Source organism: Tachypleus tridentatus, chromosome 8 (assembly GCF_004210375.1).
Source record: "Tachypleus tridentatus isolate NWPU-2018 chromosome 8, ASM421037v1, whole genome shotgun sequence".
Classification (NCBI taxonomy): Eukaryota; Metazoa; Arthropoda; class Merostomata; order Xiphosura; family Limulidae; genus Tachypleus; species Tachypleus tridentatus.
In genome coordinates, this window is record NC_134832.1 from 42,810,813 (window position 1) to 42,837,878 (window position 27,066).

At 33.2% G+C, this 27,066-nt stretch overlaps 1 protein-coding gene and 1 pseudogene across 8 annotated transcripts in view; one reads left to right on the forward strand and one right to left on the reverse strand.

The window, feature by feature from the left end:
* Nucleotides 1-288: 288 nt before the first annotated feature.
* On the forward strand, nucleotides 289-16,689 carry LOC143222283 (WD repeat-containing protein 82-like; annotated as a pseudogene). Its single transcript, XR_013012154.1, has 9 exons — nucleotides 289-587; nucleotides 3,951-4,048; nucleotides 5,435-5,501; nucleotides 9,051-9,150; nucleotides 10,198-10,314; nucleotides 11,110-11,265; nucleotides 13,573-13,642; nucleotides 16,219-16,362; nucleotides 16,510-16,689. The product of XR_013012154.1 is annotated as a WD repeat-containing protein 82-like (transcript).
* Nucleotides 16,690-17,816: 1,127 nt separating this feature from the next.
* LOC143222282 (scm-like with four MBT domains protein 2) overlaps nucleotides 17,817-27,066 on the reverse strand; it is an 82,524-nt gene continuing 73,274 nt past the window's right edge. For all 7 annotated transcript variants that reach the window (XM_076448590.1, XM_076448591.1, XM_076448589.1 and 4 more), the window contains 2 exons: nucleotides 19,663-19,776; nucleotides 17,817-18,583 (listed from right to left, as the gene is read on the reverse strand). In XM_076448590.1, the coding sequence (XP_076304705.1) occupies nucleotides 18,440-18,583; nucleotides 19,663-19,776 (258 nt within the window). In that variant the 3' untranslated portion in view covers nucleotides 17,817-18,439. The remainder of the gene's footprint in view (nucleotides 18,584-19,662; nucleotides 19,777-27,066) is intronic.

The following is a 27,066-nucleotide window of genomic DNA, read 5'->3' on the forward strand; positions in this document are numbered from 1 at the left end:
CTATATACTCAAATTTTATGTAGATATAGGTTCAATGTGGTGATCAAAAGAAAAATAAAAGCACTATATTACAATACGAGTTGGTCTTCCAATCAAATTAAAGTATGCCTTGTTCAATTACAGCACCAATTTTAGAATCTAGAGTAAAATATACTTTGATTCAAAATACAAGTGATAGTTTTATATTTGAAAATGTGAGTTTTTCGTTTTACATACAGTTTTAATAAGTTCGTAAATTTGTATAAACATTATTAGTTTTATTTTTAACCAATCATAGTAAGCATAAATTTGGTTATTACGTGAGTTCACATTTCGCGCGCCATAAAACGAAGATAATTTATATTAAAGTGATGTTTTTTCAATAAAAAAAGGTTATATTTATTTGAATAAAGTGATTTAGAATACAGTTTATATCATATAATCACAATGAAGCTTGTAGATAATGTTATACAAAGCTTCTGTGTAGCAAAAGTGTTCAAGGAAAATACTTTAAGTATCAACAGCATGGACTTCTCGTCGAATGGCGAAACACTTATTTCAAGCAGCGACGACGATTCTATTGTTATATATGATTGCGAGAAAGGAACGTAAGTGTGAAAGAATAAGAACTTTAAACATTTTCGAAAGAGACAGTCGGTCAGTTTTGATTCTTTGATTTTTTTTTGTATATATATGTTTACCTCGCAAGCTTATTTAAGACGTTTCAATTTCTTTTTATGGAAAATCTCTTTTATGTTGTGGAATAAAGTTTGATGGTGTCTTTCGTACAGTCACGAGCACAGCTCATCACAGTTTGTTTCAAAAGCTGAGTAACACTTAAAAACATGGCTCCTTGTGGACGTAGGAGAGGGAATGAAAATCAAGCAACAAATAAAACATAAATTATAGCATAATATTATGGTTTGTGGTTCTAAATAATTATAGAAAATTGTGGTGACAAATAATAAGTTACTAATATCAATAGTGGTGAAATATACACTTGCGAAGCAAAAAAACTGATTAGTAAAAAAGGATTAGAGATGGAAGTAATAAGATGAAAACTGCTTGTCTAGCAGTTTTTGTGCAACTCAAGCTCAAAACGTGTTTCAAACACCATGCATAAAGAAAAAAATATTTGCTTAACTTTATTCAAAATATGTCTTTACATTCAAGATGTTTGATAGTAATTCAAGTTAAACTCCATATATCACATTACTAGGCAAACTATTCTGTAGGTTATAACTTTTAACTGTGGAGACAAAGAAGAACCAGAAGGAGCAGGTCTGCATATAAATATGTAGATTTATAAGGCTTAAAACAATTAGTCCATGTAAGGAATAAAAACAAATGTCTATTATTCTAGTTCTCCTGTTTTTTTGCAGCCACTTCCTCAATTTTTTTTATGATTTCTTTTCCTTTTTAATCATTTTTTGATTAAACAAAAAAAGTCTGTTTAACATAAACCTTATTAAAACAAACAACAGTCAAGAAAAAGGTGTAAACTTTCTTTCAGAGAGGTCATTAATAAAAAGGAATTTTCCTTCCATTTTTCTTTTTTTTTATAACTGGATGCTAAACATGTTTCCTTGTTTTACTTGGTCTTGCATCTAGTATTCAAGTGAGGTTTTATGGTAATGTTGGAAATGGCTTGAATGAGTAATGAAGAAATTTTTATTAGAAGTTTATTATGGTAACAAACCTGACGATGACCGAAGAAGGTTGAAATGTTGTTCGTTCCTCTACATAAAACAATTTTCTCAACCTAAACGAGCTGTTTTTACATATATATTTTTCTCTACAAGTGGGTTTTCTCGACATCACTGAAGGTTTAATTGTAATCAATTTTATTGAAATGTACATTTGTTACTGTTCTTACTTGAAAATATACTTCTGATAACTCTCTGTGCTACCATCTTTCCCATTTCTGGTGCATTTTGTTTGCCTCATCAAAAATAAATCTATGATCAGGAGCAAGTGCTTACAGGGATTGTGTAAGTTGAAGTTGTGTTACCCTCCTGTTGGTGAATGGCTACAACATTTTGACAATTGTCTTGTGGTGTTCATTGACAATTCCGTAGCACTGGTACAAGGTGGTAAATGTGTATTTGAATTACATTTTTTGGTGAATAAAGTGTTGCATTTTTAGCTTTTTGAAGTTATTGGGCTACTTTGACTGCTGTATTTAAATTTCTGATGTTCTCTTTTATGTTATTGTTTTTGTTTCATTTCTTCCATTTTGGGTATCTTTTTCTTTGTGATTATTTACTGGACAGAAAAAAACATTGTTTGGTCTTTGTTGCCTGAGTCTTTAAGCTTTTGATGGTAAAGTTTTGTGTAAAACATTTTACTTCTGATTTATGTTTTTTTTAATTAGGTTAATATCTTCATTGAGATATTTTTAATAAATTTGCATGTTTTAGAGGTTTTTCTGTTAAACTTTACATTTTATTTTGAAACAAAGCACCTTGTTGTATTACTGGCAGAATTTTCATGTTTCTTTAGTTTTGAAAGACATTGGGCAGCTCACATGTAGACATTTTTATGTGTTGAATGGGTTTTATTCTTCTGAAGGGAGGGATTTCACTGTTTTATTAAATTCATGATTTGTTCTTGTATTGATGAAGTTTTTTGTTTTATACATTTGGTTGGAGTGCCTTTTGTGACAAGTTTTTAAATTTTGTGCCAGGATTTTCATCATTTCTGTTCTGGAGATTAGGTGAAACATAGCAATACAGTGCTTCGTGTTTTTCACATTTTAGAAACAATATCTGTAGAGCTCTGCATTCCTCGGAAAAGGACATCTCTTTTAACATGTTATATGCTTTTTAATTTTGAGTGTCTCTCATTCCTACCTGAAACAAATGCTGCCTATGTTATGCTTCTATACTTCTTGGTTATTTAGTGAGAGAAAAATCCAAACATACGTGTATTTATAATTGATATCTTAATTTTTATTTCATTCATAATTCTAACTGTACACATTTCTAGAGATTTTCCTGGAGTTGCAGATGATTCACATTGTAAAGAATTTTGAACCTGATTTTTATTGCATGGCCCTAAATCCTTGATTACTTTTCACTTTGGTCAGTTTCAAGCCAATAGAGAACATGGTACATTTTCTACTCGTTCTTTTGTATAGTTTAAGATAAGTTTGTCAGTCTTTTGACAGTATGGACTTTTTGAAGGTCTTGTACAAATATTTTGATCTACTCTTAGAAGTATTTAGTTTTTGCCCATTAATTTAATTGTGATGTTGTACTGTATTTTGTTTTCCAGAAGAACTCATCCTTGACACTTTGTTTGAAATATTCTAATGAGTGTTGATGGGTAGTGGATCTATGCTGGCAGTTCTCTTTCTAACATTTGTTCATTGTGTGGATGATTTATTTGTTTAAAGTTTAGATGTAGTTTTTCACATGGTTGCATTTTAATCATTCTGTAACTTTAAATAAATCAAACTTGAAGTTATAATAATAGAATTAAATTAATAATAAGCTTATAAAAGTGTTTGATTATTATACATGTTGTAGGATGTGTTTAATACCTTAATAAGTATATGTATAGTCTGTGTAAGTACTTTGTTTTTGTTCTCATTTTAAATTCTGGAATAACTTGTTTATTGTAACTAGTAAAGTTGTCATAACATTCACTGCAAATGTATCTCAGAAGGGTTGGTATGGGTATTAACACTTTTACTGACAAGGAGAGAACAACGTTTGACCTTCCTAGGTCATTTTCAGGTTAAGAAAGAGAGAGTGTTTGAATGTGACCATTGATGGACACATGTTTTAGGGACGAGAGTATAAACGGTTACAGGATTGTAGGGGGCATTGTAGGTGGTTGTTAGATTATTAATTAGTATAGGTATAAAGGTGTTCCTTTATATTGGTTTAATTTTGGTTTTAATTGCTGTATAAGTAGGGCTTCTTTGATATTGCATGTGATTCACTGTAAATGTTTTTATCTAACAGGTATAAGAAGACACTTAACAGTAAAAAGTATGGAGTGGATCTTATTCGATACACACATGCTGCCAACACAGCAGTACATAGCTCCACAAAGGTTGATGGTAAATATTTATTATTAAGATCAATTGTTTACTTTGTTTTGCCAATACGGCGCTCAAGTTGATAGTGAACATTGTATTAACCATCTCTTTTATAAATGCACTATTACAGAAGTGCTCAGTTGTATCAAGACAAATGATATTCATATCAGAAATTTATAATTTTTTCAAAATACCTAACATTTACACCATGTCTTGATAATTTGTTAATCAGAGTGTAATTGTTATCACTTTTAACTCTTGTGCTAGTGGAAGACCTGTAGTCTTAGGGAATTTGGTTTTCTACTGTTTCCAAGTTAAGTTTGAAACTTCTAAAAAGTTTTTGAAAAATTCAAATGTATTACATTAAATTTAAGGTTTGTTGACTTACTTTATTTAGCCGTTGTGTTAATATTCTCTTGGCCTGGCATAGCCAGGTGGTTAGGACACTTGACTAGTTATCTGAGGGTCATGGGTTCAAATCCCTTTATTTTTCTAATATGCTGAAAGATCAGATAACTTTGATTACTTATGAATGTTCGTATAAACACAGATTTGTTTCTTTAAATCTATGGATATTTATGTTTGTTCTCAGAAAATGGTAAAAAGTATATGTGGCAATACATTAAATGCAGTGTAAAGTTTACAACAGTTATGTTTGTTTCTTTTAAATTTTATTAGAGTATTCTTTTGAGTTATAAGACATCTAGAGAAGGCTGTAGAAATTAATGTAATACAACATTGTATGTATTTATATTTATTTTTAGATGGCATTTTATGGTTGCTTGTAGTACTTTGTATATTTGTTGTATTGAATCTAAAGTACTGTTACTTGGTACATGTTTCTTTTGATAGACAGAGAACAGATAGCCTATTGTATAACATTGGGCTCAAATAACAACAGCCTGTACAAATGATTGAAATGTTAGTGATGAACTTGTGAAACTGTACTCTTTTTTTTCTTTCTTTATTAATGATATTTTCTTGTATGTTTACTAATGAGTGAACTATTGGAGGTGTATGCCTTGTTCGCTCTTAAATTGCCAACATGTAATTGTGAATTTACTGTGCACTGCCATTAAGCTTGTGAATAGGTGTTATTCATAGTTATTCATCCTTTGCTAGGAGAATCAGTTGTGGATGTGAAGTATACATTTTAAAATAACGTTTGTTTCAGTACAGTGATAATTCAGATTTTAAAAAAAAAACTTTTACATTTTTAAACAAATGAAGTAACTTTGCTGTTACATAGATAAGAGATGTTTATCACATATTTTATTAATTACTTCTAATATTTTTGTATTAATTTTTCCCAGTTATGTATCATGGATGGTTTGTTATGTAATTTATACAAAATTTGTCTTCACAATATATACATACGATCCTTTTTTTTCTTTCTTCTTCTTCCAGACACCATTCGTTACCTTTCCCTTCATGATAACAAGTATCTTAGATATTTTCCGGGTCATACTAAAAAGTAAGTGTTTTACATTTATAAAAAATAGTAGTGAATATAAAGGAAGTTAAATTATAGTTGAAACTTTTTCTATGTAAATATAGGTAAAGAAATGTGTAATTTCAAATAAATCGAAAAATACTTAAAAATTATTTGAGAACATTTTTGTTTTAGTAATTTCAGCTGAAAAATAGTTTATTGCTTAGTCTGCTTTCTCTTGTTTACTCTTCTTTCTGCTTCTGTTCAGTTACAGTCTTTATAAGCAAACATTTAAGACCAGTCTTAATAAAACCAGTGTATTTAACAGAAAACCTCTTATTATTTTCAGTAGTTTTTATTTAATTTTCTTATTTTATTTAAACTTTTCAGTACTTTTTTAATTCATGATTTTACAAACATATCAACTTTTAAAATAGAAATAATAAAAAGGGGTTTCTAATTCAATTCTTTTATTTTATAAAAAGATGCATGCATTATACAACATAAACTTACAAGTTGATGGGAGACTGGTGGCTAATCATCAATCTATCTTGTCTCAACCATTTCTTAGATCCTTCAGGTTCACAACAGTCTTTTTTTTCTTTCTTTTTTTTCAATTCATGTTGGCATTTTTCACCAGGGCTATGGATAACCAAGTTTAATGTCACTAATGCCTATCTCCACATTCCCATAGCAGAGTCATCCCACTGATATCTGTGTTTTGTGCATAAGGGTCAGATTCTGTAGTTCAGGGCTCTGCTCTTTGGGTTGGCCTTTGCATCATATGTTTTATGCAGAGTGGCAAAAGATTTCTCTCGTCACTTTCATGCATTATGCTTGTGTATTGCTGTCACCATTATGGCTTGCTACTTATGGCATCATCTCATAGGTTAGCAGAGCAAGACACGCTTTAAGAAGCCTCCAAGGCTGGTTTTCCTATTAAAGCCAGGAAGTTCATTCTCTTATCAACTCAACATATTGTCTGTCTGTTTGTCTTTTTGAACATGTTTTTAAGCTGGGTGCAGCCAATTCCCATCTGTGGAATGGGCAGTGAGGTACTTATGCCTCCTCCTTTTGTATGAATGGTTTTCTCGCTCTTGGTAATGTGAGCAACCCTCAAGTATCTGATTCCTTCCACACAAACTTGCATATGTTTCATTTAATTGTTGCTGCACAACTAATTGATCATGAACTGCAATCCACTAGATCATTCAGTCTCTCTAATCAAGAACACCATCTTAGATCTCAAATGGTGGTTGGATTGAAACAATATTAATATTTATGTTTTTATACTGCCTTTTTGTCATGCAGTTTATCTTTTCACAGATGCCTCACATCAGTGATGAGGTGCACATATTGATCCTGCAGTTTATTTTTTCACAGATGCCTCACATCAGTGATGAGGTGCACATATTGATCCTGCAGTTTATCTTTTCACAGATGCCTCACATCAGTGATGAGGTGCACATATTGATCCTGCAGTTTATTTTTTCACAGATGCCTCACATCAGTGATGAGGTGCACATATTGATCCTGCAGTTTATCTTTTCACAGATGCCTCACATCAGTGATGAGGTGCACATATTGACAGTCGGGAATTCCAGAGCCTCTAATTGGAGGACAAATTTTCCTTTCACATAAATTTTTAAAACTTCTTGCTGTCCAATGGTCTATTGTTCAAGATGTAGTTCTGTTGAAGGGAAAAATAATCATGAATTGTCCAGACAGTTCCACAATGGTCTTACTTTTTCTGTCAAGGGGCACATATTCTTTGAAGCTTTGTTTTAAACTTTAGATATTCTCTACTTGGCTTAATCCCATCATAGGAGTTGTAGATAAACATAATTCAATTTATATAGAAATGCTTGTGTTATGCAAAATGTCTCGTGTATTTATCTTCTGTTTGGTTAATATGTGTGCTTGTATTGAGTGGATTTATGTGCGTATGTTTATATTTTGTTGTATAATTTTATGTCTAATACCTTTTCCTCTAGTGCATTTATCTGTGTTCAACTCTACTATAATGCTATCTTTCTGAAAGAAAAACAAAAAGCATTGTACTTCTACTTGACTGATCATATTATATTCACAGTTCATTTTGACAAGAATTCTGATGAAACGGGTTTCCTAGTAGGAAGCCTGTAAACCACATACATCTTTACAGTATTAAATAATTTTTATTGCTTTCTACAAAAAGAGTGCTTTTGCATTTAAGAAAAAAAACAACAAAAAACTGTAAATCACCTGCAGAGTAACAAGTGGTTATTCATAATATTTACTCTCAGTTTACTAATAACACAAAATAATTCACTTACATTCTAGTTTATCAAGTTATTAACTCAAAGTACAATATAAGGGTGATAACACAATCTCACATTCTAATCTATTGGTGTTTTTTTTTTTTTACATAATTGATTATCACTAATGTTCAGATCCAACTGCAAAGTTTCATTATATTTAAATACAAATGTTTATTTAATAACAATAAATGTTATTTTCTAAATAGTGAAGCTAGTAATTATTGTTTTACTGAACCTTATAAACAGCAAGAAAACACAAGTTACAATTTATGTTGAAAATTATCTTTATTGCATGAAGCTACTACTTATTAGGGAAACGGTTAATAACTGAACTTCCTTCAGACATCTGCAATACTATTGAAGATTCTTTAGACAAGCAATTTACTATTAAAGTTAATAACTCTTTTGGGATTGATTACTACATAGCTAAAGAATGGACATGGTCAGGTGGTTAAGGTACTTGACTTGTAATCTGAGGGTTGCGGGTTTGAATCCCCGTCACACTAAACATGCTCACCCTTTCAGCTGTGGGGGAGTTATAATGTGACAGTCATTTGTTGATAAAAGGGTAGCCCAAGAGTTGGCAGTGGGTGGTTATGGCTAGATGCCTTTCCTCTAGTCTTACACTGCTAAGTTAGAGCTGGCTAGTGCAGATAGCTCTCATGTAGCTTTGCATGAAATGGAAAACAAACAAACAATCTGAAGAATGCCAGTATGGTGTAAGAGATCTAATTGTTTCTTAATCCATATTTTTTACATTTATCTGAATTACATTTTTTTTATGACAAGTATGAATGTTAATTCTGATACACAAACTACAGAATGTATGCAAACTATTTTACAGCTTTTGTTGTAATTAAAAACATTTCTTCAGTATTTTACTAAACTTGATAGAATAGTAATATGTCAGATTTATGGTAGGCTTTACGTTTTTGTTATAATTGTGCTTTAAGAAGAACAGGATATCCACCACATCAACAAATTTTTGTAATTGAAGGTACAACTTTTGTAGAGGACCATCCTAGATTTCATATTACTACAGATGAACTGCGTGGTTTCTCTGGAGTTTTAATCAGATGCTTTGTTTCTTTACCTTTTATATTTTAATGTATTTAACTGTGTCACTGTTACCTTCTTTTTCTTACGATAAAATGTGATGTGTGATTCAAACAAGCTGAATAATTACAGATGTACAAGTTTCTTTATTTAGTATAAGTATCTTTTATACTAGTTATTGAATTTGGGTGTTTTTGTAAAGGTTTGATATACTTGTATTTTCTTCTTTATTTAGGGTAGTAACACTCTGTATGTCACCAGTGGATGATACGTTTCTCTCAGGATCTCAGGATAGGTCTGTTCGTTTATGGGATCTGCGCTCTCCAAATTGCCAGGTATTGTACCAGTCCTGTCTTTTTTTTAGGTGCTTGTTCATATCAGTTGCTGCACTAAATAGTTTCATCAGGTATTGTACCAGTATTTACTTTATAAAAAACTAGTATGTATAAGTTAATGCACTGGCTGGTTTTATGAGATGTTTAACCATTGTTAACTCTTAAGTCAGTTGTATTTTTACTGTTATACCAGTGTTGATTCTATAAGGTATTTCTACACATGTTGGTTGTTGCAGTGGTTAAGTTTGTACAGTTTTTGTGCTGTGATAGGTAAGGGAGATTCTTAATTGAAATATTCTTTGAGAACACTATTTGGTTCAATTTATTAACTTAAAAGCAATGGTATGTTAAAATTATTTGAAGTATTTCTTTGATACATGTTATGTCAACAAAAAAATTTCCATTTACAATATTAGTTGTCACCTGCTGGTACAGCAGTAAGTCTACAGATTTACAGTGCTAAATTCAGGGGTTCAATTTATCTCGGTAGACTCAGGAGATGGTCTGATGCAGCTCTGCTATGAGAAAACACACGTACATACAATATTAGTTTCAGAAATTGTGGTGATGGTAAAATTAAATGAAGAACCTCATGTCACTGAACTTTCTGAAATATTTATAAAAGTATTTATTGTCCAGAAATATTATGATGATACAGGTGATTTTATGCTTTGAAGGTTTAAGACTATTTAAAAATGGTAGTGAAACTAGTATGGACTAACTTTTCATTCAAGATGGTTTTAACATAATCTGTTTGTGAAATATTTGAATTTTAAAAGAATCATCTACTGGTGTAGATGAATATATTATCAGACTGTTTTGTATGTTCACTTCATAAGCAATAAGTGTCATACAGTATTTGAACAGTTTGTTAAATATATTGTGGAGTTTGATAAAAACATTCAAAGGATGTTGTGAGCTATTCAGGAGTAGTTTGAGAAAGAGTAAATATTTTGTGTTAACTTTGTGATATAAAGGTTGCATTTGTGGATATTTAGGAATATACAGTATAAATGTTGAAAATAAAAATAGTTTTGTATTTTGTAGGGTTTGATGCATCTATCTGGACAACCAGTAGCAAACTTTGATCCTGAAGGCCTCATATTTGCTGTTGGTGTAACTGGTGAGGGTGTGAAACTTTATGACTTAAGGTCGTTTGATAAGGTTAGTTTTGAAGAATTGTCCTAAAAATTTGTTTCATTATAAGTCATTTTATCATTACAGGGTTTGTATGTGTGAGTGTAGAAAATAATTACCGCTATTATCACCTCCTTTGGAGGAGTAAAATGGTAACTTTGCTAAAATACATAAATGGTAAAGAAGAAAATTTATTATTTTAAAGAACCATTTTCGAAATATTTATCAACTGTAAGAGAATATTGGTTTTCGTTAAAATATATGTTGAGAAAAATCAGAAACAGGTGACTTTAATCCTAGGTTTTTTATGCAGAGCTGTTCTTAATATTTCGTACATATGTAAATATTGGTGGTTTTATGTTTGCTGTTTCAAAGTGCTTTTTTAATTAAATATGTTCTAGTAATAGAAGTGCTGTGTAGTGATGTCAGTTTATGTGCAGTAATTCTACTTCTTTTAGTATGTGCTATACTAGTGTCATTTTCTTTGGGAAATCTTACCGACTCGCACTTTATATTTCTACATAAACCAGTTTTTGAAGTATTTATATTGGAATAACAAAATTATATGTGTAATTAAAAATGTTATTCTCATATTTTCACTGAGATGTTTTTCTCATGCCATTCTCATAAATGTTGACCTTGTACTTTTAGTCATGTGTCAGTATTTTTGCATCACCTTTTGAAAGGTTTGTCTAATAACAATAATACCAGTAAACTTGAGGATTAACTACTTTGCTTACTCATTCATTAACAATATGCCAGAACTCGTATTAATAGTGCACCACTTCACACTTGAAACTGCGATTATCATTTGTTTTTAAGGGTCCTTTTACAACATTCAAAGTACCTCACAATAAGGACTGTGAGTGGACTGGGTTAAAATTTAGTCCAGATGGTAAATCTCTTCTTATCTCTACTAATGGTCAAGCCCTTCATCTAATAGATGCCTTTCATGGAACATCACTACATACTTTTAAGGTAAGTCAAGACAAATATGACATGGAATTTATCATTAAATGTTTTCTGTGTTTTATATTAGTGGTTATGTTGCCGAGATAAATTTAAATATTATTTTTTGTATTAATAAATGTAGTTGTGATGTCAGTGTATTAGGATATGGTAGAGAGATTGCATAAATATAACATGTTTTTTCCTATTATATTAAAAACAGTTTAAATCATTCTGAAGAATGGGGGTGTTATGTAGGTCAAATTTGTTTCCATTAATAAATATAGGGAAGAAATATACTATTGATCTTTGCATGCTGACACAGAACTTTCAACAGTTCAAAAGTACTTTATTATACTCCAAAGTCTATGAACAGTTAAAATATTACACTATTATTTTAAAGCAAAATTGTAGTGCTACCTTGTAAAATAAGAGTATCTATACCTTATATTGTAAATGCTGACAAGAAGAGTTAAGGTAAAAGTAGCAGATAAGTAGTAATGCTTAAATTAGTTTTTCATTATAAAATGTATATTTTTGTTAAGATGATTGCTGCTTATTCCAAGCTGTATATATTTTGGTATCAATAATATGTTTGTGTTTAAGAAAGCAAAAAAACTTTTTTCAATGTAATTCAGCTCAGACCTAGTTAATTTTTGCATGTCAAATCTGACTAGCCCTGTTAAAAGTTACCTAATTTCATAACCTTTACCAATCATTTAATAGTATTTACAGAAGTGGAACTGCAATTCTCTTGATATTATAGTAACTCTAAAATAAGGTATGATGTATTTGTAATATTTGTTGGAAAACATTGGGTAAACTTAACAAGATTGGCTTGACCTCAGATAGATAAATAAAATGTATCTTTGAATTCATTATATGTGAAATCAACAACAAATGAATGGCTGTGGTATAGAACGAAGAAATTTGAATAAAATAAGAGTAGCCCCTAATATTACTCACAAACAGACAGACAAACACTCTTCTTTTAAGTTTAGATTAATCCTTTCTGAACTGGGTGGGAGGTGTCATTGATATCGTCTAATATTTTACTTTTCAAAGTGGAAATACATAATTGTATTATATTAAACTTGCTACATGACTTCCAAATAGTATCTAATTTCTGCTTAAAGAAAATTTCATGTAATTTTATTTGGTATTTTGAACATTTTTTTTTAAGTGATACCATTTCTAAAACTTTATTGTAAGATATTTTAAAAACAACAACAACATTAAAGCATTTCCAACTGCTGTAGAGTTTATCATCATTGATCATTAAGATCTGTTTATGTTTCAAATTCACCAATATATTTATTTTGATAATTGAAGAAATCACCACTTTTAGCTGTAAATTGTATAAATGCAGAAATAATTGAAGATTTGCTGGTAACCTAGGGCCTAACCTTTACAAAATGGTATTAATGTTATGTTGTCAGATAATGTAATTTTTCAGCCAAATACATCTAAGAAATATTGTTTGTTTCCAGCAAACAAATACTTGTTATATTTGTCAGTAGTATTTGAAGAAATTTAATAAAGATAACTAAAAAACGTGTATTTATGTCCTTCAAATATTTTCTGTTGTTTACTGTACTTACAGAGCTTAACTAAATCTATTGGATGTATTATCATAACAAAAAATTCTTGTAGTTTTCAGACCAATATAATTTCATCCACAAATATTTTGACAACAAAAATATTAAAAGAAGCTATACAAAACTTTCTATACTTTTGGTTAAAAAAAGGTTTGAGACATCCAAGTAGTTGAAAGTTGTCTTATACTACTAACTAAATTTACCTGATGTAATTTGACACAGATATTTAGAGGGATGGAAAAAATAACAAAATAAACTAAAAATTTCAAGATTAATGACTTGTTTCAAGGTTTGTAAACTTTCCAGTCTTTTTATTCACCTCTGAGGGAGCTTCAGGTTGACAGTATTTTACCAAATCACTCATTTTACTTTTATATTGATAGAGTAGAGTCTCTTATATTCAACAGTTTTTAGAAATTGGCTCTAGTTATTTTTCTTCTCAAATGCAACAGGTAGCAGTAGAGTTGTGCAGAAATAACAGTTGGAACTTCTTTTCTTCATTTTCATTGTGAATTTTGGTAAATAAAGATAAATATCAATTTGGAAACATACCTGAACAAAAACAGTTGAAGTAACTATAATTATGCCACGTATTTAAATTTTAAAATGTGATATCCAGGTGTGTATTCAACATCTGAAAGGTTTACACTGGCACAAATAGGACAAGAGTAAGATAAAGTTTGAAATTAACTTGAATTATTTGAGTGTTTATAATAATTATATTATACTAATTTTACAGGGACACATGAACACAAAAGGAATGTCTATAGAAGCATCTTTTAGTCCAGATTCACAGTTTGTTTTCACTGGTAAGTAAACAAAAATATATTGTATTTACTGTTTTCAGTGTCTAATATCATCAGTTTATCACAGTTTTTATGTAGGAAACTTGTAGCATTGAGTTGTTTTAAACTAAGCAACCAGTCTTGGTTGTAATTGAAAAATGAAACAACTAGAAATGGGATATAAAACAAATTACATGTGTAGATGTTAATGTTTCATAAGTTGAAACATCAACACTCGTATAAGTGTTTATCTTCATGTCCAGTTTTTAGCTGTTTTACATATTATTTGTATAATGAATAGGATACCTCCAGATTTTAATATAGTCTTGATTATATGTGGATTATAAGTGGGTGGAAACATTATTAATGGATATTTGAAACATTAATAGTGTTTATTTGTTTTTTGAATTTTGCACAAAGCAACACGATGGGTATCTGCACTAGCCATCTCTAATTTAGCAGTGTAAAACTGGAGGGAAGACAACTAGTCATCATCACCCATTGCGAATTTCTGGGCTACTCTTTTACCAGTGAATAGTGGGATTGACCGTAACATTATAATGCCTACGTGGCTGAACGGATGAGCATGTTTGGTGTGACGGGGGATTCAAACCCACATCCCTTAGATTACAAGTCGAACGCCTTAACCCACTTGTCCATGCTATACCTAATTAATATCATAAACTCCATAAACGAGTTGAGTTTAATTCAAAGTCTAATTTTGAGCAGTGTGGTATAAATTCAGCTAAAATAATCTGTTCTTAAACATTGTAAGATATTAAACAATAAACATTTAGTAACTGAGAGATTAATGTCATTTAATAATGAATTATTTATATCCATGGAGAAGTTAAAAGATGAACAAAACTTTCATATTACTAGTGGATACCTATTAAGTTGGTGTAGGAATTTAATGGTTATTGAAGCATTTTGTCACATTTTAAAATATTAGCACCTATGTATGGTATAAAAGTTTTATTAAATGTGATGAAATAGTTTATACCCCTGGGATGTAGTGGTTCTATGTACATATGATACAGAGCTAGCCACTGCCCAGATGATTGGACTGTAAACTTGCGATTTGTTACCACCGCCACAAAAAAACCAACACTTTATGGATATTTTATAAGACTGGTGGTCAAATCTATGATAATAGTAGTTTACAAGTTGGCAGTAGGTGGTGTTGACTAGTTACCTTCTCCAGTTTATCATTTCAAAATTAGGAGTAGCTTTACAGGAGGTTCAACAAGTAACAACACAAGATACATATAACAACACAATATGTATGTGGCTTCTAAAAGTTGGGATCTGTTGTGTTTGTTTCACGTAAATCAGCACTTCTGGGGTTAAACTTAGTATTGAAGGTGGAACTGTAGGATAAACTATGAATCAAATTGATATAAAAGAACAAAAGAAAGCCAGTTTCCTTTTACCTTCTTATTTAAAGAAATATTAAATATATATAACTAACTGACTAGTTCATAATTAAAACATAATGGAGAAAAGTTTCAAATATGATGCATGTTAGCTTGAGCCTATTTGAATATTTAACCCACAAATTACTTACTAGTATTTATAGTCTGAGGGTCCACCTTTTTAATTATAATTTTTGTGTTTTTGGCTAACAAATATTAAGAGTGCCTTTCTTTTTAAAACAAACATATACACACAAATAATTAGTGGTACTGATACTTGTTTTTAATGTGTGTGTGAATGGTATATTAACCCTTTTCCTGCTCAGGTAGGTGGAAATCTCACCTCAAGCATTAAAAAAATATTAGAAAAACAATTTCACTTGTTAAATCATAATATAGTGTGCATAAATAAGGAATAAACACCTGAAAGTCATATTATGACATCTGTGTAGACTTGGTGGTGTGTCAAGCGAGCAGGTGGTCAGTTGGGTCTAGGGCTATCATTGCTCACTGCAAGATAAGATGGAAGGGCAAGGCAGACTAACACATCATGAGTTGTGATTAACACAACTGTTTCATACAAATATTACACTTAACACACTGATATAAATCACAAAAAACGACTGGTACATACAAATATCACCTGGAATTTCAAACAGTGGCAGGAAAACTTGAAACATAATTTAGGACAGTATTTCTCAACTACTGGTCTTACAGACCTGTGTCACTCTGTCACAATCATATTGTAGTAGCATGGAATAAAAAGAAAAGTGACAATTTTTATATATAAATGATAATATTTTCCTTGTATTTTCATTTTAATAGTCAGTGACAGTTTAAGAAGACAGCAAGTCGGTCCTCGATCTAAAAAAAGTTTAGAAAAAAGTGTTCAAAAAGCTGGGGGGGGGTCCACATCAATAACATTGCAATGCATCAAACGTTTGTTTTAACATATTTAAGTAAATTTAGTCATTCTGCAGTATTAAGATTAAAAAGGACCCATTCAATGTCGACCTGCTAAAATGTGTACTGAAACAAGTTGGTCTTCTACAATAATGTTAAAATTAAACATCCAATGTCAACCTGCAATAATTATTTTCTGATACATACCATTCTACTAGAATAATATTACAAAATTATTACAATATATATATTTTTTAACCACGATGATTATTTTATTTCTAGGTTCAACAGATGGCAAAATTCACGTGTGGAATGCTGAGACAGGAGCAAAAAACATCTGTTCTTACAAGTGATCAGGCTGGCCCTATCCAATGTGTCCAGTTCAGTCCTAAGTATATGATGCTTGCTTCTGCTTCTACTAATATGGTAAGTTATTTTTATATGTGAAATCTCATGATTCACATATGAAATCTGTTATTCATATGAAATAAATTCTATCTGTGAACTGTTAAATTTTCTGTGTGTTGTAGTAGTGACATTATTTTGATACAAGATTGTGTTTTTTCTATTAAGGCTTTCTGGTTGCCAACAGTTGAAGAAGGGCTGTGAAGGTAGTACTTGTTCAGTTACTACTAATTTAAGCTAACACTGCTACACTATAAGGTATGCAGTTTGAGAAGAATGTATATAGAGGGATAATAGTTGCTGTTTCTTGAAGATTTTTACACTTCAGTACCACGCACTTTCTGTGAAATACAGCCAAAGTTTAAATGATCATTTCCATCTTGTGGCTTGTTTGGATACTGACCATAGGAGGAAGAACTTATTTGAAGTGAAGAAACTAAACATTATATAAACTTTTTTTTATATCAAATGGATATAAATAGAGCTGTTTATGTGGATGTAGGCACAAAATGGACTTTACAGTTTAAATTTGAATGTATATGAGTGGGGGGCCATTTTTCAGCAGTATTTTTACAGTGGTGAAATTTTCTTTATTCCAATATGTGTTCAAAAACATTTTGATTTTATAGCAGCACTTACAGACAAAAGTACAAGCTGTGTTTAAATGAAATATTTTATTGTGCTTTCGATAAAATTTTTGTTTTTTTAACATTTTTCCAGCAACCAGCAATATTAAAAGAAACTATTTACAAAAGTAATAGCTGTGTTTATTTGAATATTGTATTTTATTCATAATGTTATAATTAGCCAGTTGTTAATCATCGTAAAATTTGTAGCTCCATGATTCTTTGTTTGCTGGTAAAGAGACACGTCTAAATGTAATTAATACATCACAGAAATTAACAATGCCAAAAGCAATGGCCAAGTTATGATAATGTTTTTAAAGTTACATGTTTCTTTGTTATTTTATAAATTTCCTGTTAGAAGCAAGATTCATAATATACAGAAAACCTACCTTCCCTACTTTACTGTTTTAAAGGTTTCTACTTCCAAAACTATACACAAGAAATTTGCCAAGAACTGATATATCTATTACCATGTGCAGTTATAATTAAAAACCAGTGTGTTTTAGTATTGTACAGCTGCCTCCAACATACATACATTCATCTACCTATAGCAATAATGAACTTCAACAGTTAGTGTGTAAGTGACTTTTTTTTTAATTTAATGCAACGATACACAAGGGCTATCTGTGTTAGCTATGCCTAATTTAGCAGTGTAAGACCAGAGGGAAGACAGCTAATCATCGCTACTCACTGCCAATGCTTGGGTTACTCTTTTTACCACTGAATAATGGGATTGACTATCATACTATAATGTTCTTACAACTGGTATGATTGAAATAAAATATTTGAAATTTAATGTTTTGATTTAGCTTGTCTCACAAAGAGAAACGTTTAAAGGATGTCATGACATTTTACTGTGTTAATCTTTATTTTCATTGTTCGAGTATAGCTTATAAAAACAGTTCCAATATTCAAAACATCCATTTTAAACAATGTACATCTATACATTATGGTAGGATAAGAAGGACCATTTACCTTAATTTACAGAATATTTTTCATCATCATCCTCCTTTCGTTGAAGGTTCAAATAAAAATTTAGAATGTAAAAAGTTTTCACTACTTGAAGATGGCAGTAGAGAATATTGGTTAAACTTTTGTTCATCATAAAAATGAAGAAACTTATCTAGAGAGATTCTGACTGTTATTTTTAATAATGTATGCACCAGCATATGCCTATAAGATTGTTATTTTTATGATATCGTGGTTTTAAATAAATTCTTGTGGTGCAACATATCTTTCCACAAACTACAATGATAGGAGTTGGGCACTTTTACATAATTCCTTTTTTGCTTTTTTCATGTCAATTAAAAACTTCACACACACCACATGATCTCCATGTTGTTTGTTATATAGAACACTAAAGCTTTATAAACTTTGTGCAATAGATTTTTTTCTATTATTTTGTTTTTTCACAACATATTTCACTTATCCAGTCTTGTAATCACAGCTTCCTTACTTCAGGTTACCAGTAATCAGTACTTTGCAAACTGAGTGTAGAAAGCCAACTTCACCTGTTCTACTTGGTGACAGAACTTGATGGCTGGTCCCAGCTTCAGTTCCAAAAATTCTTGAACAGCTGGGAGCGTTAAAAGAAGTAATGCTTGGCCATCTACTTCCTGGAAGGAATGTTACAATGTTCTGGTTAAAAGGACAGTCATCACAGTGTGTCATAGAAATATTAATATTACCTTAAAGTAAAAATAATATTGAGGGATAATATACAGAATAGAATATCACACAAATTAACATAATCAATATAATGTACAATAAGTAAAAATTATTAGTTGCAAACTCTTTTTGTTAAGATGACCAAAATGTTGTTCTGTACTTTATTGTAATTATTTTTGATACCCAAACCAACCATCTTGAGAATATATTTTTACTTCAAGTGGGTTTTTCTGTTATTAAATTATTAAGCATTGTTACATGTGTACAATATTATTAATAATAGCCAGTTTGCAACAAGTGTCACTCACTCTATACTTCTATTTTTTATTTTTTGAAATTTCAAAACATATAAAACAAAACATTTATAAGCTGTTCTTGTGTTTAAGTCTCACAACAACAACAAACTACTAGAAGATGTTTTAATAAAATTCCATAGTTGTGATAGTTCAATTATTTATGTTGAAATAAGTTAAGCATATGAATGTGAAACAACTTCAGTAAAATACCTGAAATACCACAGCTACAACATTATTAGCACAATCCACTAATTTATATTAGTGTTTTAACCCTTAAACAGCAGGAATGTTGTAGATAGCAGTATCAATTGATGATGGCTGCCATTTAAGGGTTAATTTTATTTAGCTGTTACAAGTAATTCTACTTGTCAACTAGCACTGCTAGTCAACTTAAAAATTTGGAGTGTGCAAAACTCAAGTCTTTTCTGTAGTTATAATAAATATATTAAAGCAACATTTATAACTAAAACAGTTTGATATCAGTATATAAGCTGACAAAGTTTGGTACTACAGAAAATGTTTTTTTCAAATTGATAGAAATGGAAAAATACTGAATACACCAGAAACTGCTTCTTGTTTACATATGCATAAATTAAAACGTACTGGGAATTTTATTCTCCGTCAGGTGTGTAAAATTCTAAAAAAACAACAAGAAGCTTTTATACTTTTTATGCAATTAGCAAGTTCCAGATAAGATGGTAGTTATTTAGCAAATCACATATGACCCTTACCTGCTCTTTTAAAACTCGTGCCAGAGGAGCACAGTCAGTGGATTTAATGTATGTTACAACATCATCTACTGACCATTCTAGGGGATTAGACTTAAGTTCTATAGGCTTTACAACCTGTAATACAGAAATCAAGAAACAGTGTAAGTAATAGTATAGTCTACATGATAAAATTAAAGCACATCAAAGTCTATAACAGGGATGGCTAAACCACAGATCGTGAGTCACATGCAACTCTTTGACATATAATGTGCAGTTCACAGAAATATGTTGGCTGAGCATTTTTTGCGTCATAGTTAATATAAAAGGTAAATAAAATATTTTCAAGCTTTATAATTATTTATCAGGTATAAACTGAAAGTCCACTGGATTAAAATGTAAGTTTAATGGTCATGGTGAGTAAATATAATTAATAATTTAAATCCAAATTTTAATGCCATATCTGAATCAGGGATTAAAGAAATTTTGGATCAGCAAGAATTACAGAGGAACTGTACTGGAGAATCGGTAATCATACAAGCAAGGATTACAGACGAATTGTGCTAGCGATCAGTAATCATACAAGCAAGGATTATAAGGGAACTGTACTGGAGAATCGGTAATCATACAAGCAAGGATTACAGACGAATTGTGCTAGCGATCAGTAATCATACAAGCAAGGATTATAAGGGAATTGTGGTGGAGAATCAGTAATCATACAAGCAAGGATTACAGAGGAATTGTGCTGGAGAATCAGTAATCATACAAGCAAGGATTACAGAGGAATTGTGCTAGAGATCAGTAATCATACAAGCAAGGATTACAGAGGAATTGTGCTAGAGATCAGTAATCATACAAGCAAGGATTACAGAGGAATTGTGCTAGAGATCAGTAACCATACAAGCAAGGATTACAGAGGAATTGTGCTAGAGATCAGTAATCATACAAGCAAGGATTATAGGGGAATTGTGGTGGAGAATCAGTAATCATACAAGCTGGTGCTGATAATGTTAGTTTTAGTGGGTGTGGCTTGTAACAATAAAAACGTGTGGATAAAATTTGTTCATGTCTTGCAGCTCTCAAACTTCTGAAGTTTATCGTTATGTGGCTCTTACGTTAAGCAAATTTGGCCACCCCTGGTCTACAAGATAGTAGTAAAGTCTATATAGAATAAACCTGAAGGTATATTTTTAACTTATCTGTTTATTGTTGTTTCATACATCAATAAAAAATAGTTCAGCTCCATGTGTGTAATTCGTGCACATGCGTAACATGAATGTTGGACAAATAAGTTTATTTTGGGCATTACTCTAATTTAGATAATTTTCTATAAAAAAATATACCCCTTTTAGACACCTTAACTGATTTGTATGAAAAGTATTATGTTAAAAGTAAAGTGTGAATTATATCTCAATGTAATGTAAAAGTGTCTATTTCATAAGCAGGTAATTTGCTTTTTGACATGAATTTTTGTGGTTTTTTTGTGTTTAACTGTAAAATATATTCACTGCTGCACATCTGTTGGTTATGACATTCACTGAAATACTTGTATTGAAAGAATGACATACTTGAAACATCTGTTTCATTCATGTTAAGAGATGTAATATAAGAGTAAGGTCACTACCAGTTTTATTTAAAATTTATAATACACTGCTGTCATCAGCGTTTTCTAGCTGTATTTATATATTATGTGTCATGAGTGTGAGAAATATTTGCTTTATCATTTTATTCTATTTTATGAATGATAAATATTTTTATATGTTAATATAAGTGAAAAACCTTAAATTTGTTTTATAGTTTGATTTAGCATTTTCAATCAAATTGGAAAATGGAAATTATGAAGTAATTTCAATATTTATAAATAACTTATGTGGCAATTCCAAAAAAAAAAAAAAAAAGCATTTTAATCAAATTAGAAGTAAATGAAATATGATGTGCAACACCGGCTTAAAAAGGTTTAATAAAACATCTTAAACTAGATACCACACATGCTTAAACTTTGATAATGTAAATAATAAATTATTGTTAAAAATAAACTTGTTTATAAAGTTTTCTTTCAAACTGAGATTAACCTTTTTAACTAGTTTAAAATAAGAACCATAAAATTGTGTCAGATACTCTCACAAAGTCTATCTGCACAAGCTATTCCTAATTTTCAACTGATAGACTAAAGGGAATTTGGTTATTCAACAGTATTCACCATCAAGTCTCAAAGTACTCTCTAACTGAAGTGTGGAATTTAACTGCCACTCTTATGATACACCCACAAATCCAAATTATGGAATGCAATTTTCTAGGAACAGTATGTTAACCATGCACCTTTTGATTCACAGACTGCCACTATTCTATGCCAATCTCATAAAGATATTAAAGTATTTATGACAAAGAAAGAATCAACTACCAATTTTTTTTCATTTAAGTCTGAAATTCTCTGTTGAGAGTATATATAAATATCACTGAAACTTATACAGATATTAGAGCTGTGCATTTTAAAGTATAGAAATAATAATGCTCATATTCACTGAATCCTTTGGCTCTTATTGTGTGCTTGTAATATCTGCAATATATTTCACGTGTCTTTCAGTAAATTTTACCCCTCGGTGTGGATTCCTGTACGTGGTGAAGGGACCTCCCAGGGAAGGTTCTGTTCTGTCTGGTTATCTTCTCTGGGATCTAAACATTCACCCATGTGTTTGCTGTGTGTGGCGACCTGTGAAGGGGAGGAGAGGATCCTGGTGGTTGAGGGGTCCAACCCTAACACACCACTTTGGCCTTGAATTCCTGTAGACGGGCGGCCTTTGGGTGGCCCCCCTTGGATCAATCGGCTGGTCCATTTGGGCTAGAGTCAACCAAGTACCAGTGTTCGAAGTTCTCAACGGGTGTTGTGGACATTGTGCCTGATGCTGGTGTTTGGGTATAGTGCTCACGAAACCCTGGCGTTGCTGCATTGTCCTTGTATGACATTGTAGTGCGTCCCCTCGTAGGGCTCCATGATGGGTGGGGTCAGTGGGTACAAAAATTTTTCTTTTTTCCTATGGATCCTCCTTCAAAAAATTTAAATAGTGAAAAAACAGTCAATAGGTAAGCGACCACATCTTGAAAACTGTGAGCAGCGATTTTCGACATCTGTAACACACGTACCTCATTTTCTTTTATTACATTCTCTTTCAGAAAAACCTTTAGGGCAATTATCCCCCTTTTTTATTCAGAAGGGACTAGAGGGTCTTGTTGGCTCTTCAAAGTCAGTAAAGAAGCTTCGATCTGGAGACATATTAGTTGAAACATCCACAACCCACCACAGTGAACTTCTCTTGAATTCAACGGCAATTGGGGATATACCTATTGAGGTTACCCCTCATGCTACCTTGAATTCATCACAAGGAGTTATTGTTGAGAGGAATTTGAAGAACGTCCCAGAGTCGGAGATTCTTGCTGGTCTCTCCACTCAAGGAGTTTCTGCAGTGAGGGGCATCTCCACTCGCAAAGATGGAGTTACACTGCCAACAAATACCCTTGTTTTGACATTTACATCATCACGAGCACCTGCCACCATCAAGGCAGGTTATCTAATTTGCAGGGTACAGCCATACATTCCAAATCTTCTCTGATGTTTCCAATGTCAGAGTTTTGGCCACTCAAAGACATCATGTCGTGGTTCCCTGACATGTGCTCGTTGTGATGGCAAGGGCCACAATGCCTATGAATGTGACATGGACCCACATTGTGTCAGCTGCAATAGTTCTCACCCTTCCTACTTTCGTTCTTGCACTAAATGGTTGGAGGAAAAAGAGGTGCAGCATTTGAAAACGACTCATAACATTAGTTATCCTGAGGCTCGGAAATTGCTGCCTGCCACTCCATCTCGGACATAGGCTGCTGCACTTCATTCCACAACTACAGTGGGAGTGCAGACAGATCTCTCTGTGCCTCCAAGAGAATCGTTTCCAACACAAAAGAAAAGCCTTTTGACCTCCATGGTTAAAAAAGGTTGATGAATCGACTTCCACACCCATCTCTATTCCTCCCATACATTCCAACAAACCTCAAGATCCACATCATTCAGTTTCAAATACAGGCATTTCTTCTGATACATCTTTTTCTCCCACCCCAAGAGGCAAAACAATCATTCGTTTGCGTCCTCAGTAACTGGAATCCCCTTCCAATAACAATCGACCCAGGGCAGGATCCATGGAGGTTGATAGACCTCCTCCGACTAAGGACAGTAAGGAAAAAAGACGTGGTCGTACACAGAAGGGTTCTACAGCAACTTTGCCTACCCGTCATTAAAAATGGCCACCTTGATACAATGGAACTGTCGAGGTTTACGTTCTAATCTGGATGATATCAAAACACTGATTGCTTCCTACCATACAGTCACCTTTCAGCAGTTTTCTCTGTACAGAAATGACAGGCTGTGTGATGGACGAGTAGATGGAGGGGTGGCACTTGGTTGATCAGCATGTGCCCACCCTCTCAACACACCCTTGGAGGCCATAGCCATCTGTGTTTCCTTGGGTCATATCATCACTGTTTGCTTTCTCTACCTGTCCCCTGGAGAGACAGGTATCCCTTTTACTAATCCTGTGGGACTTTAATGGACATCATCCCCTCTGGGGAAGTGCTGTTATTGATGGGAGGAGTCACTCTGTAGAGCGTATGCTCTCTGATCACAATCTTTCTCTTTTTCAATACTGGTTCTTCCACTTATTTTCATGCACCTAGTTAGTTCTTTACTGCTCTTGATCTCTCAGTTTGCTCCCCTTCATTATTCTCCCATTTTTTATGGAGGGTTGGCAATTATCCACTAGGCAGTGATCATTATCCTATACTTTTGAGAGAGACTGGCCGTGGTCAATGCCACCCTACCCGCGTGCCCCCGTGGAATCTGGATCAGGCAGACTGGTCCACTTTCACTGCTATCGCAGTATTTGATCCTGCCATCGTGAATCAGCCATCAATAGACGACTGTGTGGCAGCAGTAACTGGCTGTATTATACAAGCAGCTGCTCAGTATATTCCTAAAACCTCTACACGTTTTCTACGATATCCTCATCCGTGGTGGAATCCTGCTAGCCACTTAGCACGGAAGGCTCAAAAACAGGCCTGGGATACTTTTCATAGATATCCCACACTTTCGAACCACGTCGCTTTCCAACGGGCCCATGCACATGCTAGGTGGGTAAGATGTCAAAGCCAGAAGGAATCTTGGATTAAGTTCACAACTAGCACATCTTCTACCAGCAGTTCCAAGGTCATACGGGACAGGATTCGAAAGGTCAGTGGGCACTACAATTCTGTCCCCCTCTCGATCTTACTCTCTGATGGTCAGGAGGTGGCTGATGTCCGGAGCATCGCTGATACTCTAGGTGAAAGCTTTTTCCAGGTATCTAGCACTTCTGCTTGTTCCTCCACCTTCTTGGCCATCAAGACTCGGGCAGAGCATTCACCTCTTTCCTTTCGAACTGATTGTCTCTTTGACTATAATTATCCCTTTACACTGGTGGAACTCAAAATGGCCCTTCATCGGTCTGGCAGTACATCTGTTGGACCTGATGATACACACTATGACATGCTGCACCATCTATCTCCTGCTTCTCTTGATGCCCTTCTAATTGTCTTTAAGTGGATCTGGCAGGAGAATGTTTTTCCTGATGCCTGGTGTCAGGCTATAATTTTATCTTTCTCTAAGCCAGGAAAAGATCCCAAGATTCCTTCAAACTACCGTCCAATTGCTTTGACGAGCTGTCTCTGTAAGACCTTAGAAAAGATGGTTAATGCTCGTCTTGTTTGGTTCCTCGAATCAAACAACCTCATATCGCCCACCCAGTGTGGGTTCCGATGACAGCACCACCACAAACCACCTAATTCGACTTGAAACGTCAATCAGAGAAGTCTTTCTCAAACGCCAACATCTTGTATCAATATTCTTTGACATTGAGAAGGCTTATGACAGAACATGGAGGTATGGTGTTTTGCGAGACCTCCATACATATGGGTTACGTGGCCATTTACCCATGTTTATTAAAAATGTTTCGATGGACAGGAGATTCCAAGTTCGTGTGGGTTCGACACTTTCACATTCTTTTCTACAGGAACTTGGGGTCCCTCAGGACTATGTTTTGAGTGTCACACTTTTCAGTATAAAGATAAATGCCATCACTGAACAACTTACTCTCACTGTTGCAAATGGGCTCTATGTTGACAACTTTCACATCTCGTGTCGGTTGTCGAACATGAGATATATTGAGCGGCAACTACAAACTGCCCTCAATCATGTACTGAAGTGAACTATGGCGAACGGCTTTAATTTCTCTCTCTCTAAAACCGTTTGCATGCACTTTTTCTGCCAACGGGGTATTCACCCTGATCCTGAACTCCGTATCGGTGAAGTTTTGCTGCCAGTGGTCCCTGAGACCAAGTTCTTGGGGCTTATCTTTGACTGTAAGCTGACCTTTATACCACACTTAAAGCAGCTATGGGTCAAATGCACAAGAGCACTGAACATTCTCCGTGTCCTCTCTACTACCAGTTGGGGAGCAGATCGATGTTCTATGTTAAAGGTATATCGTGCTCTTATTCGATTGAAACTTGACTATGGATCAATGGTATATGGCTCTGCCAGACCCTCGGCCTTAAAAAAGGTTGGCCCCCTTTCATCACCAAGGACTTCGACTCTGCTCTGGGGCTTTCCGCACCTCTCCAGTTCAAATCTTATACGTTGAATCTCATGAACCTTCTCTGCACCTTTGCCGTTTCCAATTACCTTTACTATATTCTTCAAAACTTCATTCCTTACCAAAGGATCCCACCTGGGGATGTGTTTTTCTTCCTCGGTGGGCCATACTTTTTCAGAACAGATGATCTACCATTGCTCCATTTGACCTTCGCATCCAGGCCCAATTGGATGACTTGGGTCTGTCCTTGGATAACATTGCAGATTCCACAGGTCAGCCCATCCCACCATGGCTTATTACAGCCCCCAAATGTGACATTTCTTTCAGTCGTCTGTAAAAGGCAGATACTCCAGATTGGAAGTACCGTCATTTATTTAATGAACATCTTTCAAACAATCATTCCATTCCCATTTATACAGATGGTTCCAAATCAGGTAATTCAGTGGTTGCGTGCAGAATCCCCTCAAAAGCTTCTATGTTCACTGCTGGACTGTATGCCATATCTCTTGCCCTGAATCATATTGAAGCTGAGCAGCACTCCAACTGCACTATTTATACTGACTCGCTTAGTTCTATACTGGCCCTGGAATCGTTACATGTTGGCTCACACCCTGTTCTCGCTGATATTCAAAACCAACTGGCCCATTTCTCATTCACTGCTACTTCTATCCAGTTTTTCTGGATACCAGGCCACGTTGGTATTCGCGGGAAGGAGCTTGCAGACACGGCAGCTAAATCTATCTGCTCTGGCACT